At 45.3% G+C, this 22,472-nt stretch overlaps 1 protein-coding gene across 1 annotated transcript in view; it reads right to left on the bottom strand.

Moving 5' to 3' along the window:
* Positions 1-22,351, bottom strand: part of LOC118401837 (integrin alpha-6-like) — a 37,657-nt gene extending 15,306 nt beyond the window's left edge. The window contains exons 1-6 of the mRNA XM_052476474.1: positions 22,001-22,351; positions 9,717-9,838; positions 9,511-9,590; positions 9,164-9,425; positions 8,106-8,237; positions 7,007-7,220 (exon numbers count right to left, since the gene is read on the bottom strand). Coding sequence (XP_052332434.1) covers positions 7,007-7,220; positions 8,106-8,237; positions 9,164-9,425; positions 9,511-9,590; positions 9,717-9,838; positions 22,001-22,182 — 992 coding nt within the window. The 5' untranslated portion in view covers positions 22,183-22,351. The remainder of the gene's footprint in view (positions 1-7,006; positions 7,221-8,105; positions 8,238-9,163; positions 9,426-9,510; positions 9,591-9,716; positions 9,839-22,000) is intronic.
* Between the last annotated feature and the right edge of the window lie 121 nt (positions 22,352-22,472).

Genomic DNA, 22,472 nt, shown 5'->3' with positions numbered 1-22,472 from the left:
ACAGCTCAAGAAATGAGCGCATAAAACTCAGAGATAGCCTACAGTATAGGCCAATGCAGCAGTAGGCCTATAAATCCTCTTAGAGTCTAAAGTCTCAATCCACTGCATCCACCTACAGTGGGGCAAAAAAGTATTTAGTCAGCCACCAATTGTGTATGGTCGTTTTGTTCGATAAATTCCTTCTTTATATCTCCAAAATGTCAATTTATTTGGCGCGTTTATTCAGAAATACACCGGTTCCAACTCGCCCAACATGACTACAAAGTATCTAATAAGTTACCTGTAAACTTGGTCCAAAAATTTCAAACAACTTTCCTAATCCAACCTTAGGTATCCTAAAATGTAAATAATCTATACAATTTAGGATCATCTGTTTTCAATACCGAAGAAAAATACCACGGAGCAATCTCCTGTGTACACGCAACAAAAGACTTGAGCCCTTCAGAGTGACAGCCGTACTTCTACATTCCTCAAAAGAGAAACATCAACCAATTTCTAAAGACCGTTGACATCTAGTGGAAGCCATAGGAACTGTAACCAGGGCCCTTATAAATCAGGATTCCCAAAGAAAACCAATAGAAAACACACACAAAATAATTCCCTGGATGGATTGTGCTCAGGGTTTCACCTGCCAAATCAGTTATGTTATACTCACAGACATTATTCTAACAGTTTTAGAAACTTCAGAGTGTTTTATATCCAAATCTACTGGGCCTGAGTAACAGGCAGTTTTCTTTGGGCACACTTTTCATCCGGACTTGAAAATAGTGCCCGCTATCCCTAAGAGGTTTTAACTTGTTTCTCAGAAGTGTAGCAGGTTGTGAACTTTGCAAACAACACTCCAAGAATGAAAACAGTAAATGACTGTAATTAATATGTGCATTAACAGAAATTCATGTAACCAAATGATCGGGGAATTAACGGTACATTTACTAGGCCTACTGGTGACATATGTAATGGGGAATTAATGGTACATTTACTAGTCCTACTGGTGACATATGTAATGGGGAATTAACTGTACATTTACTAGGCCTACTGGTGACATATGTAATGGGGAATTAACGGTACATTTACTAGGCCTACTGGTGACATATGTAATGGGGAATTAACGGTACATTTACTAGTCCTACTGGTGACATATATAATGGGGAATTAATGGTACATTTACTAGTCCTACTGGTGACATATGTAATGGGAATTAACAGTACATTTACTAGGCCTACTGGTGACATATGTAATGGGAATTAACGGTACATTTACTAGGCCTACTGGTGACATATGTAATGGGGAATTAACGGTACATTTACTAGTCCTACTGGTGACATATGAAATGGGGAATTAACGGTACATTTACTAGGCCTACTGGTGACATATGTAATGGGGAATTAACGGTACATTTACTAGGCCTACTGGTGACATATGTAATGGGAATTAGGCCTACTGGTACATTTACTAGGCCTACTGGTGACATATGTAATGGGGAATTAACGGTACATTTACTAGGCCTACTGGTGACATATGTAATGGGGAATTAACGGTACATTTACTAGGCCTACTGGTGACATATGTAATGGGAATTAATGGTACATTTACTAGTCCTACTGGTGACATATGTAATGGGGAATTAACGGTACATTTACTAGGCCTACTGGTGACATATGTAATGGGGAATTAACTGGTACATTTACTAGTCCTACTGGTGACATATGTAATGGGGAATTAATGGTACATTTACTAGTCCTACTGGTGACATATGTAATGGGGAATTAATGGTACATTTACTAGTCCTACTGGTGACATATGTAATGGGAATTAACGGTACATTTACTAGGCCTACTGGTGACATATGTAATGGGGGTACATTTACTAGGCCTACTGGTGACATATTACTAGGTACATTTACTAGGCCTACTGGTGACATATGTAATGGGAATTAATGGTACATTTACTAGTCCTACTGGTGACATATGTAATGGGGAATTAATGGTACATTTACTAGGCCTACTGGTGACATATGTAATGGGGAATTAATGGTACATTTACTAGTCCTACTGGTGACATATGTAATGGTACAATTAACTACTGGTGACATTTACATTTAGGCCTACTGGTGACATATGTAATGGGGAATTAACGGTACATTTACTAGGCCTACTGGTGACATATGTAATGGGAATTAACGGTACATTTACTAGGCCTACTGGTGACATATGTAATGGGAATTAACGGTACATTTACTAGTCCTACTGGTGACATATGTAATGGGAATTAACGGTACATTTACTAGGCCTACTGGTGACATATGTAATGGGTACATTTACTAGTCCTACTGGTGACATATGTAATGGGGAATTAACGGTACATTTACTAGGCCTACTGGTGACATATGTAATGGGGAATTAACGGTACATTTACTAGTCCTACTGGTGACATATGTAATGGGGAATTAACGGTACATTTACTAGTCCTACTGGTGACATATGTAATGGGGAATTAACGGTACATTTACTAGTCCTACTGGTGACATATGTAATGGGGAATTAACGGTACATTTACTAGGCCTACTGGTGACATATGTAATGGGGAATTAACGGTACATTTACTAGTCCTACTGGTGACATATGTAATGGGGAATTAACGGTACATTTACTAGGCCTACTGGTGACATATGTAATGGGGAATTAACGGTACATTTACTAGGCCTACTGGTGACATATGTAATGGGGAATTAACGGTACATTTACTAGTCCTACTGGTGACATATGTAATGGGGAATTAACGGTACATTTACTAGTCCTACTGGTGACATATGTAATGGGAATTAACGGTACATTTACTAGGCCTACTGGTGACATATGTAATGGGGAATTAACGGTACATTTACTAGTCCTACTGGTGACATATGTAATGGGGAATTAACGGTACATTTACTAGGCCTACTGGTGACATATGTAATGGGGAATTAACGGTACATTTACTAGGCCTACTGGTGACATATGTAATGGGGAATTAACGGTACATTTACTAGTCCTACTGGTGACATATGTAATGGGGAATTAACGGTACATTTACTAGGCCTACTGGTGACATATGTAATGGGGAATTAACGGGGTACATTTACTAGGCCTACTGGTGACATATGTAATGGGGAATTAACGGTACATTTACTAGTCCTACTGGTGACATATGTAATGGGGAATTAACGGTACATTTACTAGGCCTACTTGACATATGTAATGGGGAATTAACGGTACATTTACTAGGCCTACTGGTGACATATGTAATGGGGAATTAACGGTACATTTACTAGGCCTACTGGTGACATATGTAATGGGGAATTAACGGTACATTTACTAGGCCTACTGGTGACATATGTAATGGGGAATTAACGGTACATTTACTAGGCCTACTGGTGACATATGTAATGGGGAATTAACGGTACATTTACTAGGCCTACTGGTGACATATGTAATGGGGAATTAACGGTACATTTACTAGGCCTACTGGTGACATATGTAATGGGGAGTACATTTTAGGCCTACTGGTGACATTTACTAGTCCTACTGGTGACATATGTAATGGGAATTAACGGTACATTTACTAGGCCTACTGGTGACATATGTAATGGGGAATTAACGGTACATTTACTAGGCCTACTGGTGACATATGTAATGGGGGGTACATTTACTAGGCCTACTGGTGACATATGTAATGGGGAATTAACGGTACATTTACTAGTCCTACTGGTGACATATGTAATGGGGAATTAACGGTACATTTACTAGTCCTACTGGTGACATATGTAATGGGAATTAACGGTACATTTACTAGTCCTACTGGTGACATATGTAATGGGAATTAACGGTACATTTACTAGTCCTACTGGTGACATATGTAATGGGAATTAACGGTACATTTACTAGGCCTACTGGTGACATATGTAATTTAACGGTACATTTACTACTGGTGACATATGTAATGGGAATTAACGGTACATTTACTAGTCCTACTGGTGACATATGTAATGGGGGGATTAACTGGTACATTTACTAGTCCTACTGGTGACATATGTAATGGGGAATTAACGGTACATTTACTAGGCCCTGGTGACATATGTAATGGTGACATTTATAGTACTGGTGACATATGTAAATTAACGGTACATTTACTAGGCCTACTGGTGACATATGTAATGGGGAATTAACGGTACATTTACTAGTCCTACTGGTGACATATGTAATGGGGAATTAACGGTACATTTACTAGTCCTACTGGTGACATATGTAATGGGGAATTAACGGTACATTTACTAGTCCTACTGGTGACATATGTAATGGGGAATTAACGGTACATTTACTAGGCCTACTGGTGACATATGTAATGGGGAATTAACGGTACATTTACTAGTCCTACTGGTGACATATGTAATGGGGAATTAACGGTACATTTACTAGGCCTACTGGTGACATATGTAATGGGGAATTAACGGTACATTTACTAGTCCTACTGGTGACATATGTAATGGGGAATTAACGGTACATTTACTAGCCTACTGGTGACATATGTAATGGGGAATTAACGGTACATTTACTAGGCCTACTGGTGACATATGTAATGGGGAATTAACGGTACATTTACTAGTCCTACTGGTGACATATGTAATGGGGAATTAACGGTACATTTACTAGTCCTACTGGTGACATATGTAATGGGGAATTAACGGTACATTTACTAGTCCTACTGGTGACATATGTAATGGGGAATTAACGGTACATTTACTAGGCCTACTGGTGACATATGTAATATGTACATTTACTAGTCCTACTGGTGACATGTAATGGGGAATTAACGGTACATTTACTAGTCCTACTGGTGACATATGTAATGGGGAATTAACGGTACATTTACTAGGCCTACTGGTGACATATGTAATGGGAATGTAATGGGAATTAACGGTACATTTACTAGGCCTACTGGTGACATATGTAATGGGGAATTAACGGTACATTTACTAGTCCTACTGGTGACATATGTAATGGGGAATTAACGGTACATTTACTAGGCCTACTGGTGACATATGTAATGGGGAATTAACGGTACATTTACTAGGCCTACTGGTGACATGTAATGGGGAATTAACGGTACATTTACTAACTGGTGACATATGTAATGGGGAATTAACGGTACATTTACTAGGCCTACTGGTGACATATGTAATGGGAATTAACGGTACATTTACTAGTCCTACTGGTGACATATGTAATGGGGAATTAACGGTACATTTACTAGTCCTACTGGTGACATATGTAATGGGGAATTAACGGTACATTTACTAGTCCTACTGGTGACATATGTAATGGGAATTAACGGTACATTTACTAGTCCTACTGGTGACATATGTAATGGGGAATTAACAGGTACATTTACTAGTCCTACTGGTGACATATGTAGGGGGGACAGGGGTCCTACTGGTGACATATTAATGGGGAATTAACGGTACATTTACTAGGCTTACTGGTGACATATGTAATGGGGAATTAACGGTACATTTACTAGGCCTACTGTTGACATATGTAATGGGGAATTAACGGTACATTTACTAGTCCTACTGGTGACATATGTAATGGGGAATTAACGGTACATTTACTAGGCCTACTGGTGACATATGTAATGGGGAATTTATATGAAATAAGCAATCAAAGGGAAAACAATTCACACAATGAAACAATGAATGCTCAAGAATTAGCGGGAGACAGCTGAGTGCATTCTGGAGAGAGACGCTGTCACGACTTCTGCTGAAGTCGGTTCCTCTCCTTGTTTGGGCGGTGTTCGGCAGTCGACGTCACCGGTCTTCTAGCCGTCATCAATCTATTTTTCATGTTCCATTTGTTTTGTCTGGTTGTCGGGTTTCAATTCCCTAATTACATGTTGTATATGTTCTGTTTCCCCCGTGTCCTTGTTGGGAATTGGTTATTGTAAGTACGTGTGCTTTATGTGACTGGTGCGATACGGGTGTTTTGTTACTTTTGTATGCCGGCAGTTATGTACATTAAACGTCTCCGGCTATTTACCAAGTTCTTCTCTCCTGCGTTTGACTTCCATGCCACCAGTTACACACCCCTTGACAGACGTGCCATATCTTCGCCACACACCCCTCTCCTCCTCGTTGCAAATGTTTTGATTATGCTCAAGACACATTATCTACCACAGATTTGAGATGCTTTTCACTGACAGCCACAACTCGATCGGCTAGGTATATTGCTATTCACAATGCCCAAATAGCGGGATTCCCAAATAAGCATAGCCTTACACACTTGTGATTTGAAACAATCCACAGGTATTATTAAAAACAAGCTAATGAGCCTCTGCGGCTAAGTCATGCTCTCTGGTGAAGTATTTTGAATGTTTTTACTTGGACCGTAGTAATTATATAAATCTATTTACTTTAGGGGAAGCCATTAATCTAACAGTGCACTGTGTACCCTGCCAACTTTCCTTTTAAATTCGCAAGAGTCTGAAACCAAAGATCTGTATATAATAACAAGATGCTCATGTTTCCGCCCTAACAATGGGAGTTGTTGTCCCAAAGGCGGGAAGGCAGGCGACAAATTTAGGTCTGCATATTATACCGATAGGAACGCATTGGACTTATTCTGGAAAGATTTTGGCGAGAGTGAGCCCTCTCACTTCACCTCTTCCTCTCTGCTTTCTCACCGGAGAAAGCATCAGAGTGAGCAAAACAGCGCCCCTCTGTGTTACTATATGTAGCCCATGTATCTGATTCTGTCTGGTCAGAAATAGTATGACTTGCCATACTCTTCTACACATACTGCTTTATCTGAGATTGAAGCTTCTTTCTGTCAGCATGAGTCTCGGTCAAATAAATGATCAATATTCAATATGTTATTTGGACAGGCAAGGAGGTAAGTTAGGGCGGACCAGGCCCCCTAAGCCCCGCCCATTACGCCGGCCCTGGAAATAGTATCATGGTCTTGTCTTCTCATACCCGTCTCCAGTGAGATCCACCACAGTGAGGTCGTAGCCGAACGATGAGGCTAACCCCTCCCCTTCCAGGATGTACTCTGGTGACAGCATGGAGGACTCATCGGACTCCTTCTTTAGCAACACCACCTCTCCGCTGTGATGGGCTCTCGGAGCGCCTGCAACCACTGTCAGCTGACCCTTCTTAGTGATGGCCTTCCCTGAGTCCAAAGAAAAGCCTGATAGGAGAGAGATAATTCACCAATCAATCAATCAATCCGTCAGTCAATGTATGTCCACATAAATACAGACATGTTTCAGGTGAGATGGTGCTTTACTAAATGTTTGATTCACTGCACGGTCACAGATATGGATGGAACACTGACTGAGTTTACACAAGCAGCCCGATTCTGATCTTTTTTCCACTAGTTTGTCTTTCACATCAGAACTTTTCACATCAGCTCTTTTTCAGAGCTGATCTGATTGGTTAAAAGATGAATTTCTGAAGAAAATAGCAGAATTGGGCTGCCTGTGTAAACGCAGCCAGTGGCTGACTGTGGCTGTAGATGTAGATGGACAGGCAGTAAAAGATAATAATGTTGTGCTGACCGTGCATGACACAACATGAAGGGACCAAACCAAACAGAAACACTAACAAACAGCACCTGGACTTGGCATCACACCAACCCATTCCCAACACCACTGATGGCACCAATATGTTGCATTCGGATCGGCCAAAGCTAGGCCCTGTACAGGTTCACTGATTTATCCATCATACCTATTCAAGCCCAGTTGGTTGGAAGTGGATGTGAGTTATAGCTCTGATTATCTGCACCTCACCTATCTCAGGTCGATGCTCATGACGAGCACAATGTTCCACTGTGCATGATGACGACTAGGGCACGGAGTTAAATTATTGGCTCTGGAGAGCATGATGTCATCACGCAGATAGTCTTACAATTCTAAGTAGCTATTGGCTGTCACATCAGTCTCCATAGCAACCTGGGAAGGAAGTGACTTGTACACAAACGGTTCACGCTGGAGCTGAACACACTGGTCATGAAGAGCACACATTGAGGGGGGAGAGGAGGGAGCCAGAGAGGGATGAGGGATGGGGTACCTACCCAGGTAGCTGTTAGGGGGCACAGGGACCAGGTCTGGGTTTAACTGGTTCTCATCGCCCACCTCATAGGGCCCATCTTTATACGAACGCATCTCCAACAGAGTGCTGTTCTTATGCTCTACTCTCACCATACCTGGAGGGAGAGAGGGAGGGAGGGAGGGAGGGAGGGAGGGAGGGAGGGAGGCAGGGAGGGAGGGAGGGAGGGAGGGAGGGAGGGAGGGAGGGAGGGAGGGAGGCAGGGAGGGAGGGAGGGAGGGAGGGAGGGAGGGAGGGAGGGAGGGAGGGAGGGAGGAGGGAGGGAGGGAGGGAGGGAGGCAGGGAGGGAGGGAGGGAGGGAGGTAGGGAGGGAGGGAGGGAGGGAGGGAGGGAGGCAGGGAGGGAGGGAGGGAGGGAGGGAGGGAGGGAGGCAGGGAGGGAGGGAGGGAGGGAGGGAGGGGGGGGGGGAGGGAGGGAGGGAGGGAGGGAGGGAGGGAGGGAGGGAGGGAGGGAGGGAGGGAGGGAGGGAGGGAAAATGAGAAGAATAAATGAGAGGAGGATGAGGATGAGGGATAGGAAAGTGAAGAAAGGGGGGATGGAGATGAGAAGATGAGGACAAAAATCTCAACACAAACGTATAATAAATGGAAAAGCGTTTGATAAATAAATAACACACAATAAATAAATAACACACAATAAATAAATAACACACAATAAATAAATAACAAACAATAAATAAATAACAAACAATAAATCAATAACACGTAATAAATCAATAACACGTAATAAATACAATATCTGAATCATGAGCTGAAAATAAAAGTTAAAAAGTAACGTACATGTTGATGTGACCCTAATCAAAATTCTACATTTTATCATTGTGGTTTTGCTTGCAGCAGAGGTCACTGTGGTTAATACATTTGAGCATGATTAAGAGAGGAAGGGCCCATGAGGAAGGGCCCATGCGGACTATGCTAATCTGCCTAACTATAACCTCTGCCCCTCACCCTAACCCTACCTCTAACACCTGACCCAGACATAACCCTGAATCCAGGAATACACACTCACACACCACACCCCTACCTTTCCAGTCATATGCTCCAGGAGCTCCAAACACTAGGTATTCATAGTCCCTAGTGAAGGTGGCAGACAGACCCTGTTGGCATGAGCCAAACCTCTCATGCCCGCGTGCCCGCCCCTCACAGAACCTCCAGTTCCCTCCATCCTCATCAGACCGGGCATTGATTGTCAGGTCCTGGCTCAGCACGTAACACCTTCCTGTGATGTCACGAGACTCCTGGGGCGTGTTCACAAACAGACGCAGCTGGTAGCGGTGGGCACACGTCTGGAGAGAGAGAGGAGAGGGATTGGTTAATGGAGCTGTCAGTCAAGTCAATGGCCAATCAGTTTGAAAGTGCACACACACTTACCACAATTTTTCCTCCTGGTCCCTGGCTGTTCACTGTTACACCCATCCACTGGTTCTCCTTGCTCTCAGCTTTCAGGTTCTCTACACACACAAAACCATCATCAAATCTTAATGATTCTGCCAACAGACGATTTCCTTGGAAGGATCTGTGTAGACAGATGAAGACAGAAAATAAGTGTGTGTTCATGTGTTCAGAGGTGAGCTCACCATTGTTGTCAAGCTCCACGCGGTTACAGCTGGAGGAAGTGGTATCACAGTTGTAGAGTCCTCCTGTGACCTTTGACTTCTGACCTCCCAGAGCTTTGGCCCTCGGAGCACCAACAAGCAACCTGTAACAAACACCACAACGCCATGTTAGGATACAGGAAACAAACACGCACACATAAGACACACAGACACACACTCAATGAGGACCAGCCTTTCAATAGTCCTCTCATTGAGGACCAGCTTATCAACAGTCCTCTCCATGAGGACCAGCCTATCAACAGTCCTCTCAATGAGGACCAGCCTATCAACAGTCCTCTCAATGAGGACCAGCCTATCAACAGTCCTCTCAATGAGGACCAGCCTATCAACAGTCCTCTCAATGAGGACCAGCCTATCAACAGCCATCTCCACTCCCCTCCCTCCCTTCATGCACACACACAAACACACACAGTTTATTTTTTGGAACCACAGACTAGAGGACACACCCGCTGAAAAATCTGAATAAATGTTTTTATAGTAATAAAAATATTTTTTATCTCGTTATTTATTCATTATTTTTTTTACAAAAGGTAGTGTGAAGGGGTTTTTACTAGTCCTGTATTAATGGACTGATATAGCCGTATGTAGCACGGGCAAAACATGTTTTTGTCTGAAAATGTTATCTTTTCACAAAAGTAGTGCACTGGGCCTTTGCTAGTCCTGTGTTATCGGTCCACTATAGCCATATGTAGCATAGGGTACATTGATAGGGCAGAGAGACATTTATCTTGTCAGAATATCCATAGTCTTTGTTCCAGCTTAACTTGAAGAGGATATTATGCCTACCTACTTACAGAAAGTGTGTTTACATGTTTTATTTGTTAATATCACCAGATAGGTGCAGTGGAATGTCTCGCTCGGATGAAGATATAAGACATTAGGTCATTTCGTCAAACTTGTGAAGCTTCTATGTTTATCAGTTGCTCATTCAACGTATTTGCTGCTAATTTACTCAAACTGTTTTAACAGTTTTCCTTCCTGAGTGTTTTACATTCCCTGAGATCAACCAGAAATATTTACATTCCCTGAGATCAACCAGAAATATTTACATTCCCTGAGATCAACCAGAAATATTTACATTCCCTGAGATCAACCAGAAATATTTACATTCCCTGAGATCAACCAGAAATATTTACATTCCCTGAGATCAACCAGAAATATTTACATTCCCTGAGATCAACCAGAAATATTTACATTCCCTGAGATCAACCAGAAATATTTACATTCCCTGAGATCAACCAGAAATATTTACATTCCCTGAGATCAACCAGAAATATTTACATTCCCTGAGATCAACCAGAAATATTTACATTCCCTGAGATCAACCAGAAATATTTACATTCCCTGAGATCAACCAGAAATATTTACAAGGCCAAATATTCCCAGATTTTCATCTCTCGTTTCTGCATCACCAAATTTTGCATAATGCAAAAAGTGTTGGGTAGGTGCACTTTGGGTCTGGAGGGCATGGAGCATCGCTCTGACACTTCTCACAATGGTGCTCCTTTCGTAAAGTTCACATGCTGATTAATTAGTGTTAGTTTAGTGTAAAGGTTCTGTTACACCACCTCATTTCTTCTTATATTTTTGGGGGACATTTCGCTGAATAGTCTAAAAGAAAATCTAATGTGGCCAAACCTCAACTAAACAGCTTTACACAACTAGGCAGGGTGTGTGTCTGTGTGGGAGTATGTCTGTGCCTGGGTGATTACCTCAGCCCAGGTAATCAAATGACTGCTTTCACACTGATCTCAGAACAATGAGGATCCTTTGTGTTGCCCCCTGCCATACATACATGTACACGCCACAGGAGGATGATGCCCTTAACTGGGGAGGACAGGCTCGTGGTAATGGCTGGAGTGGAATCAGTGGAATGGTATCAAATATATTAAAACACAAGGTTTCCAGGTGTTTGATGCCATTCCATTCTCTCTGTTCCAGACATTATTATGTCCTCCCCTCAGCAGCCTCCACTGACACACTCACATGAACATACATTAACAGTCAGGAGAATAGGCAGAAAGAAGAGGTATCCCTTAGTCATGCCCCTACTGCAGTCTATGATCAGAAAACCCTCCTTAAAACCTAAAACATTAGGAGATGAGAAAATATCTGATCCTGAATCAGTGGATAGCAGAAACTTGTACCTTCTCCTTAGACTACGGAGGTCCAGTAACATTAAAGAGACAGTCAACAGGAACCACCAAAACCGTACATTATGCTGATACTGTATAACTGCATAGAGTACATAACTAGTTACACAGTAAATGCAGTAAAAGTATATGAAACAATATTGTATTTGACAATGGTCTCAATTGTTCATTTACCTCTGTGCAATGTAAAGCGTGTGTTGCCCATTACCCAGTAGCATGCCACTGGTAAGTAAAACACAAGGAGTGTGAGAGGGAGACATGGAGAGTGAGAGAGGGAAACAGGGAGTGTGTGTTGGAGACAGGGTGTGTGTGATGGAGACAGGGAGTGTGTGATGGAGACAGGGTGTGTGTGTTGGAGACAGGGTGTGTGTGATGGAGACAGGGAGTGTGTGATGGAGACAGGGGTGTGTGTGATGGAGACAGGGAGTGTGTGATGGAGACAGGGTGTGTGTGAGGGAAACAGGGAGTGTGAGAGGGAGACAGGGTGTGTGTGAGGGAGACAGGGTGTGTGTGAGGGAGACAGGGTGTGTGTGATGGAGACAGGGTGTGTGTGATGGAGACAGGGTGTGTGTGATGGAGACAGGGTGTGTGTGATGGAGACAGGGTGTGTGTGATGGAGACAGGGTGTGTGTGATGGAGACAGGGTGTGTGTGATGGAGACATGGTGTGTGTGATGGAGACATGGTGTGTGTGATGGAGACAGGGTGTGTGTGATGGAGACAGGGTGTTTGTGATGGAGACAGGGTGTGTGTGATGGAGACAGGGTGTGTGTGATGGAGATAGGGTGTGTGTGATGGAGACAGGGAGAGTGTGATGGAGACAAGGAGAGTGTGATGGAGACAGGGTGTTTGTGATGGAGACAGGGTGTGTGTGATGGAGACAGGGTGTGTGTGATGGAGATAGGGTGTGTGTGATGGAGACAGGGAGAGTGTGATGGAGACAGGGTGTTTGTGATGGAGACAGGGTGTGTGTGATGGAGACAGGGTTTGTGTGATGGAGACAGGGAGTGTGTGATGGAGACAGGGAGTGTGTGATGGAGACAGAGTGTGTGTGATGGAGACAGGGTGTTTGTGATGGAGACAGGGTGTGTGTGATGGAGACAGGGTGTGTGTGATGGAGACAGGGTGTGTGTGATGGAGACAGGGTGTGTGTGATGGAGACAGGGTGTGTGTGATGGAGACAGGGTGTGTGTGATGGAGACAGGGTGTGTGTGATGGAGACAGGGTGTGTGTGATGGAGACATGGTGTGTGTGATGGAGACATGGTGTGTGTGATGGAGACAGGGTGTGTGTGATGGAGACAGGGTGTGTGTGATGGAGACAGGGAGTGTGTGATGGAGATAGGGTGTGTGTGATGGAGACAGGGAGTGTGTGATGGAGACAGGGTGTGTGTGATGGAGACAGGGTGTGTGTGATGGAGACAAGGAGAGTGTGATGGAGACAGGGTGTTTGTGATGGAGACAGGGTGTGTGTGATGGAGACAGGGTTTGTGTGATGGAGACAGGGAGTGTGTGATGGAGACAGGGAGTGTGTGATGGAGACAGGTGTGTGTGATGGAGACAGGGAGAGTGTGATGGAGACAGGGTGTTTGTGATGGAGACAGGGCGTTTGTGATGGAGACAGGGCGTGTGTGATGGAGACAGGGTGTGTGTGATGGAGACAGGGTGTGTGTGATGGAGACAGGGAGTGTGTGATGGAGACAGGGTGTGTGTGATGGAGACAGGGAGTGTGTGATGGAGACAAGGAGAGTGTGATGGAGACAGGGTGTTTGTGATGGAGACAGGGTTTGTGTGATGGAGACAGGGAGTGTGTGATGGAGACAGGGAGTGTGTGATGGAGACAGAGTGTGTGTGATGGAGACAGGGTTTGTGTGATGGAGACAGGGAGTGTGTGATGGAGACAGGGAGTGTGTGATGGAGACAGAGTGTGTGTGATGGAGACAGAGAGAGTGTGATGGAGACAGGGTGTTTGTGATGGAGACAGGGCGTGTGTGATGGAGACAGGGTGTGTGTGATGGAGACAGGGTGTGTGTGATGGAGACAGGGAGTGTGTGATGGAGACAGGGAGTGTGTGATGGAGACAGGGAGTGTGTGATGGAGACAGGGTGTGTGTGATGGAGACAGGGTGTTTGTGATGGAGGCAGGGTGTTTGTGATGGAGACAGGGTGTGTGTGATGGAGACAGGGTGTGTGTGATGGAGACAGGGTGTGTGTGATGGAGACAGGGTGTTTGTGATGGAGACAGGGTGTTTGTGATGGAGACAGGGTGTTTGTGATGGAGACAGGGTGTGTGTGATGGCGACAGGGTGTGTGTGATGGAGACAGGGTGTTTGTGATGGAGACAGGGTGTTTGTGATGGAGACAGGGTGTGTGTGATGGAGACAGGGTGTGTGTGATGGAGACAGGGTGTGTGTGATGGAGACAGGGTGTGTGTGATGGAGACAGGGTGTGTGTGATGGAGACAGAGTGTTTGTGATGGAGACAGGGTGTGTGTGATGGAGACAGGGTGTTTGTGATGGAGACAGGGTGTGTGTGATGGAGACAGGGTGTGTGTGATGGAGACAGGGTGTGTGTGATGGAGACAGGGTGTGTGTGATGGAGACAGGGTGTGTGTGATGGAGACAGGGTGTGTGTGATGGAGACAGGGTGTGTGTGATGTAGAGAGGGTGTGTGTGATGGAGACAGGGTGTGTGTGATGGAGACAGGGTGTGTGTGATGGAGACAGGGTGTGTGTGATGGAGACAGGGTGTGTGTGATGGAGACAGGGAGTGTGTGATGGAGACAGGGTGTGTGTGATGGAGACAGGGAGTGTGTGATGGAGACAGGGTGTGTGTGATGGAGACAGGGTGGGTGTGATGGAGACAGGGTGTGTGTGATGGAGACAGGGTTTGTGTGATGGAGACAGGGAGTGTGTGATGGAGACAGGGAGTGTGTGATGGAGACAGGGAGTGTGTGATGGAGACAGAGTGTGTGTGATGGAGACAGGGAGAGTGTGATGGAGACAGGGTGTTTGTGATGGAGACAGGGTGTGTGTGATGGAGACAGGGTGTGTGTGATGGAGACAGGGTGTGTGTGATGGAGACAGGGAGTGTGTGATGGAGACAGGGAGTGTGTGATGGAGACAGGGAGTGTGTGATGGAGACAGGGTGTGTGTGATGGAGACAAGGAGAGTGTGATGGAGACAGGGTGTTTGTGATGGAGACAGGGTTTGTGTGATGGAGACAGGGAGTGTGTGATGGAGACAGGGAGTGTGTGATGGAGACAGAGTGTGTGTGATGGAGACAGGGTTTGTGTGATGGAGACAGGGAGTGTGTGATGGAGACAGGGAGTGTGTGATGGAGACAGAGTGTGTGTGATGGAGACAGGGAGAGTGTGATGGAGACAGGGTGTTTGTGATGGAGACAGGGTGTGTGTGATGGAGACAGGGAGTGTGTGATGGAGACAGGGTGTGTGTGATGGAGACAGGGAGTGTGTGATGGAGACAGGGTGTGTGTGATGGAGACAGGGTGGGTGTGATGGAGACAGGGTGTGTGTGATGGAGACAGGGTTTGTGTGATGGAGACAGGGAGTGTGTGATGGAGACAGGGAGTGTGTGATGGAGACAGGGAGTGTGTGATGGAGACAGAGTGTGTGTGATGGAGACAGGGAGAGTGTGATGGAGACAGGGTGTTTGTGATGGAGACAGGGCGTGTGTGATGGAGACAGGGTGTGTGTGATGGAGACAGGGTGTGTGTGATGGAGACAGGGAGTGTGTGATGGAGACAGGGTGTGTGTGATGGAGACAGGGAGTGTGTGATGGAGACAGGGAGTGTGTGATGGAGACAGGGTGTGTGTGATGGAGACAGGGTGTTTGTGATGGAGGCAGGGTGTTTGTGATGGAGACAGGGTGTTTGTGATGGAGACAGGGTGTGTGTGATGGAGACAGGGTGTGTGTGATGGAGACAGGGTGTTTGTGATGGAGACAGGGTGTTTGTGATGGAGACAGGGTGTGTGTGATGGAGACAGGGTGTGTGTGATGGCGACAGGGTGTGTGTGATGGAGACAGGGTGTTTGTGATGGAGACAGGGTGTTTGTGATGGAGACAGGGTGTGTGTGATGGAGACAGGGTGTGTGTGATGGAGACAGGGCGTGTGTGATGGAGACAGGGTGTGTGTGATGGAGACAGGGTGTGTGTGATGGAGACAGAGTGTTTGTGATGGAGACAGGGTGTGTGTGATGGAGACAGGGTGTTTGTGATGGAGACAGGGTGTGTGTGATGGAGACAGGGTGTGTGTGATGGAGACAGGGTGTGTGTGATGGAGACAGGGTGTGTGTGATGGAGACAGGGTGTTTGTGATGGAGACGGGTGTGTGTGATGGAGACAGGGTGTGTGTGATGGAGACAGGGTGTGTGTGATGGAGACAGGGTGTGTGTGATGGAGACAGGGTGTGTGTGATGGAGACAGGGTGTTTGTGATGGAGACAGGGTGTGTGTGATGGAGACAGGGTGTGTGTGATGGAGACAGGGTGTGTGTGATGGAGACAGGGTGGGTGTGATGGAGACAGGGTGTGTGTGATGGAGACAGGGTGTTTGTGATGGAGACAGGGTGTGTGTGTGATGGAGACAGGGAGTGTGTGATGGAGACAGGGTGTTTGTGATGGAGACAGGGTGTGTGTGATGGAGACAGGGTGTTTGTGATGGAGACAGGGTGTGTGTATTCTACTGATAAACAGCTCACTGCCTTTCTGCACCACCACAGCTTGTTATTAAGCAACAATGTATAAACATCAACAGAACTGTCAGCACATTTCAGTCCCAAATGGATTCCAGAACACTTCACAGAACCCTCATGAAATACTGAACTATGAAATCCTGAACTATGCCTTCTTAGTGCCAAGTTCTCTATGCTCCAACTCTATGGTCTGTTGTCAGGACTGACATGAACCCAGAGTTAAATGTATTACTGTACACATAATGAATAACAATGTGCATCAAATAATAAAACAAGTCTTTCTTATTGGACAAGTTCAGGTAGTCCCTCAATGTTTCAGTCCATTTTCTTCCGTTTGGTACCTAGTTTAAACAACCCAGGTCTGTGTATGGGCGACTGACTGACTGTGTGTTTGGTGTGCAGTTGTAAAGGTTATTTATGTCCGTAGCATTCCTTCAGACATCCCTCTTGGGTTTGATGTTGGCTGACCAGGAGCAGCCTGCAGGAGAGAAGGAGGGGCAGAGGCAGGGAGAGGTGTGGTTGGGGTAGAAGGTGTGTGTTTATCATAGTAAACGTACGGAGACGTTCACCCAGCGCCATGACTCTGAACTAACCTTTGAACTCTAACCCTACTGCTAAAACCTATACATGGTAGAATAGATTATCTCTCTCACACACAGACACAGGCACAGGCACAGGCACAGGCGCAGGCGCAGGCGCAGGCGCAGGCAGGCACACAGCACACGCACGCGCAGCACAGCACAGGCAGGCACAGGCACAGGCACAGGCAGGCACAGGCACAGGCGCACAGGCACAGGCACAGGCACAGGCACAGGCACAGGCACAGGCACAGGCACAGGCACAGGCACGCACACGCACACGCACACGCACACGCACGCACACGCACACGCACACGCACACGCACACGCACACACACACACACACACACACACACACACACACACACACACACACACACACTATCTCTCAGTCTCTGTCATATGCTTTCACTCACCCCCCCTCTCTCTCATTCTTTCAGTAACTCTCTCTCATTGTTTCAGTAACTCTCTCTCATTCTTTCAGTAACTCTAGTTCTTTCAGTAACTCTCTCGTTCTTTCAGTAACTCTCGTTCTTTCAGTAACTCTCTCTCTCTCTCGTTCTTTCAGTAACTCTCTCTTGTTCTTTCAGTAACTCTCTCTCTGTCTCATTCTTTCAGTAACTCTCTCCATCTCTCATTCTTTCAGTAACTCTCTTGTTCTTTCAGTAACTCTCTCTCTCTCTCATTCTTTCAGTAACTCTCTCTCTCTCATTCTTTCAGTAATTCTCTCGTTCTTTCAGTAACTCTCTCTCTCTCTCTCATTATTTTACTAACTCTCTCCATCTCTCATTCTTTCAGTAACTCTCTCTTGTTCTTTCAGTAACTCTCTCTCTCTCATTCTTTCAGTAACTCTCTCTCTCTCATTCTTTCAGTAACTCTCTCTCTCATTGTTTCAGTAACTCTCTCTCATTGTTTCAGTAACTCTCATTCTTTCAGTAACTCTTTCAGTTCCTCTCTCTCTCTCATACATAGAGCAGAGCCAACTCTCTGCAGTTCTGACAGACTTTGGAACGTAACATATACACATGCGCTCCAGATCCCTCACACGTCAGCATGTACCTGAGACACACACACCTTGCCAGTTCCTCCCTTGCCTGCAGGTATCTAAAACACACTTACGCAAACACACACCTGTAGGGCCTGGGATTGTAAATGGGTCAGGTTGGCAGATCTTGGCGTGCCTGTCGGGCGTGGCACAGGTGTATGACTCACAATTCACACACACCCTGGATGCAGGAAACACTTCCAGGGAACACACACCTTAACTGACTTGCCTAGTTAAATAAAGGTTAAATAAATGAAATATTGAAAAAAGCACACCCCCAGCAGGACAGACAGTAATTTCTGCAATACTGATCTACTGAGTCAGGCAGCTAAGAAGTGTAGCCTCTGGAAACACCATAGGGCAGCAGGTAGCCTAGCGTTTAGTGCATTGGACCAGGAAACGAAAGGTGGCTGGTGTGTGTGTGTGTGTGTGTGTGTGTGTGTGTGTGTGTGTGTGTGTGTGTGTGTGTGTGTGTGTGTGTGTGTGTGTGTGTGTGTGTGTGTGTGTGTGTGTGTGTGTGTGTGTGTGTGTGTGTGTGTGTGTGTCAGCTGTGGGGCAGAGAGTTTGGCAGCCAATCATGACCCATATGGAGATCTATAGCCTCCCGAGACCCAGCAGCAACAACATCTAACATTACAGTAAATGGGGACAGTAGGTAGACAACATAGTTGGCGGCCTCCCGAGTGGTGCAGCAGTCTAAAGGCACTGCATCGCCGTGCTTTAGGTGTCACTACAAACCCGGGTTCGATCCCAGGCTGTGTCATGACGGGGAGTCCCATAGGAGAGGGTTAGGAGAGGGTTTGTCCGGGGGGGGCTTTACTTGGCTCATTGCACTCTAGCGACTCCTTGTGGTGGGCTGGGCACCAGCAGGCTGACTTCGGTCGTCAGTTGATCAGTGTTTCCTCCGACACATTTGTGCGGCTAGCTTCCGGGTTAAGCGGGCGGGTCACGGTTTGGCGGGTCATGTTTCGGAGGACGCATGACTGAACCTTCGCCTTTCCCGGGCCTGTTGGGCAGTTGCAGCGATGAGACAAAATTGTTATTGGATTGCAATTGGATATCACAAAATTGGGGAGAAAATACACAAAAGTAAAACATAGTTGGCCGCATCCTAATGTCCACTACAGAGGACATGTATTAACAAGCTCTTATTTAATATAAAAATATTACACTGCTCTGAAAACTCAACAAACTGTTCCTGAGATATTTACTTATGAGAAACAATTTCAATATCAAACTGTCTATGGCTCTGTGTGCCATCTACTGTGTGTGTGTGTGTGTGTGTGTGTGTGTGTGTGTGTGTGTGTGTGTGTGTGTGTGTGTGTGTGTGTGTGTGTGTGTGTGTGTGTGTGTGTGTGTGTGTGTGTGTGTGTGTGTGTGTGTGTGTGTGTGTGTGTGTGTGTGTGTGTGTGTACTTGTGGTTAGATGAAGTTCAACTTCCATATATGATAACTGTATAAACTGAAGTCATTGTTTCTACATGAGAACTCATTGAGGGAATCCCCTGTAAGCCAGTGTGAAACCATGTTTTTGTCTCTACCGCCTGAATGTTCACAGGGCTGATGACCACTTGCCTCAAATATAGACAGTCTAAAACTGGAGCAAATTGTGTGATTGAGTTTGTTCAGTCCAGTTCAGTTCAGAACTAAGAATGCTCATCATTACAGAAAGTTACAGACCTGACTTATAACATTCCAGGCCTAGTTAAAAGGGGAGAATCTATTCTAAAGGCAAAATCATTCCAATGACGCTTTGTTCATTCCAATGACGCTATGTCCGCTCTGTCCATAAGTCATGGATAACATTATGGTATTGAATGGGTCAGACAGCTGATCCTAAGTGAATAGTTAATAGCCTAGTCATTCCTACTGTGCTAACTGAAGGAGCAGGGTTCAATTAGGCACAAGATTAATGTTACCACTACTTGTATTTCTCCCTCTCATACACACACACACACACACACACACACACACACACACACACACACACACACACACACACACACACACACACACACACACACACACACACACACACACACACACACACACACACACACACACACACACTCTGAGTCTTTTACTGGGCTAAAAGAAGTGGTCTTTCACATCAAGCTAGGTGAATTGGGTTAAGTTTAGAATAAGGGTTAAGGGTAGGCTTATCTAAAATACTACAGCTGTCCCCAGCCATCCTCCCCGACCAACCTGTCTAATTTAATTTCTGTCTAAAGTAACTAGACCATTAGTAAGTACTGCATCATATGTCTTGGAGGTGCTCCAAGCCTTAGCCTACCTTATGTGACCCAAATGACAACGGAAAGCTCTGTATCTACAGGTACTCTACTTTGAGGAGTGAAGAAACACAGCATATGGTGCACAGGAAGAGACAAAAATAATTAGATGATGTTGAGTACCTCCATAAATACAGTACCCTGATCTGTGGCTAAGTGAAACTCCCAAAGGGCCATTTGTATCCAGAGCTAGTAGAATTAAGCAATACGTTCCAAGCGTTTGTTTTATATGGTCAAAATACCACGGCTAAGGGCTGTTCTTAAGCATGAAGCAACGTTTCTGATATCACCATTATCACAATCCCCAGAGGTGCCTTATTGCTATTATAAACTGGTTACCAACGTAATTAGAGCAGATTTTGTCAAACCCGCGGTATTCGGTCTGATATACCAAGGCTGTCAGCCAATCATCATTCAGGGCTCGAAACCCCCAGTTTATAAATCTCTGTAGAGCAGAGGAATATGTCGTTTTGGAATCAGGTAACTTTTTTGTTGTGAAGGTAGACTTCACCAAATGACATTGCCATGACGTTGGCTTCCGAGTGGTGCAGCAGTCTAAAGGAGCTGCATCTCAGTTCTAGAGGCATCACTACAGGCCCTGGTTCGATTCCAGGCTGTATCACAACCGGCTGTGATTGGGAGTCCCATAGTGCAGCGCACAATTGGCCCAGCGTCGTCCGGGTTAGGGTTTGGCTGAGGTAGGCGGTCATTGTAAATAACAATTTGTTCTTAAATAAAATAAAAAATAAGCAGCAGCCTAGGATATATTATGTTGAGTGAGATGCAAGACTTCCCTCTCACAAAATCACACATAGTATCTGCACATGAGCACAGGTTCGCTTCACGCTGTTCACAGCGTGGTAGCCAGGGCACCAATCTGAAGGTGAATGAAACGCACACTTCTTATAGCGAGGTGCTGCCTAGCGGACTAGAACACCTGGAAAAGAAAAGGAGAGCCGCACACTATAGGAGCTCAGATGCAATAACCAACCAGACAAGCTGTCTTCATCAGGGCACCAAAACAGCAGACAAGTTGAGCCTCCCACTTCAAAGCCCTTAGTTGTTGCGGAAATTGACCCACCATTCTGTTTACTTTCTGCATCTACGTCATATTGCTGAGTCTACCTTTAAGTCATGAACTGCAGTAAGATTGGAGGGGCTCGCGGACAGGCACCAACCTGCAAAGGGCAGTGAAAACCCACCAATAATGAACCGGTAAGACAAACATGCCAGTCTGAAACTTCAACTACATTTAGACGACTAAATTAGAGTGAACTCATTCAAATATTTCCTGACTAAAAGTCAGAATGAGGCTGAGACAAGAAACTTTTGCAAAGAACCTGCGAGCCTGTGAAGTAGACTGCAGTAGCAGTAACCTGGTAAACATTTGGTTCCACAGCTGGAATGGAAAACAAAAGAAAACAAATCTAAATATATTTTTGACATTCATTTTTAAAGTAAGGATACTTACATGATCTTATCCACCGGATCTAACTGCCGGTGCATGGCGAGAGAGAAGCCGAAAAGACTCCCGGGCTCTCCATTCTTTATTAGGACGTTTTCTGTGTCCAGGTTGAAAGATGATATTTGCGTCCATTCCAGGAGAAAGAGAAGCGATAGAGATGAGAGGAATTGTATCCATCTGTCCCCCATGGCAGCAAGGAGAGTTTATTTCTGTGTGATTGAAAATAAACACCGTTATATCTCCCGGTAACTCCACCAGTTAATCTGTGGTATAACTCACGCTCCAGTTAAGTGATGTCTAAATGTAGTAGCATGCTTGCTCAGTCTGGGTTTTGGGTAGGATGTTGTCCACTGGAAGCTTGTGCCGCGCCCCTCCTACCCCCCCACTCTCCCTCTACCTCTCTGTCCCTCCTCTGTTCCCTTACCTCAGGTGTTGTCAGTGATTCATTTGTAAATAGGGAGGTGACCTAGGGGGCTCA

This window comes from Oncorhynchus keta, chromosome 23, assembly GCF_023373465.1.
Source record: "Oncorhynchus keta strain PuntledgeMale-10-30-2019 chromosome 23, Oket_V2, whole genome shotgun sequence".
NCBI lineage: Eukaryota > Metazoa > Chordata > Actinopteri > Salmoniformes > Salmonidae > Oncorhynchus > Oncorhynchus keta.
The sequence above is the reverse complement of the archived record's forward strand: the minus strand, read 5'-3'. Positions and strand labels throughout refer to the sequence as shown.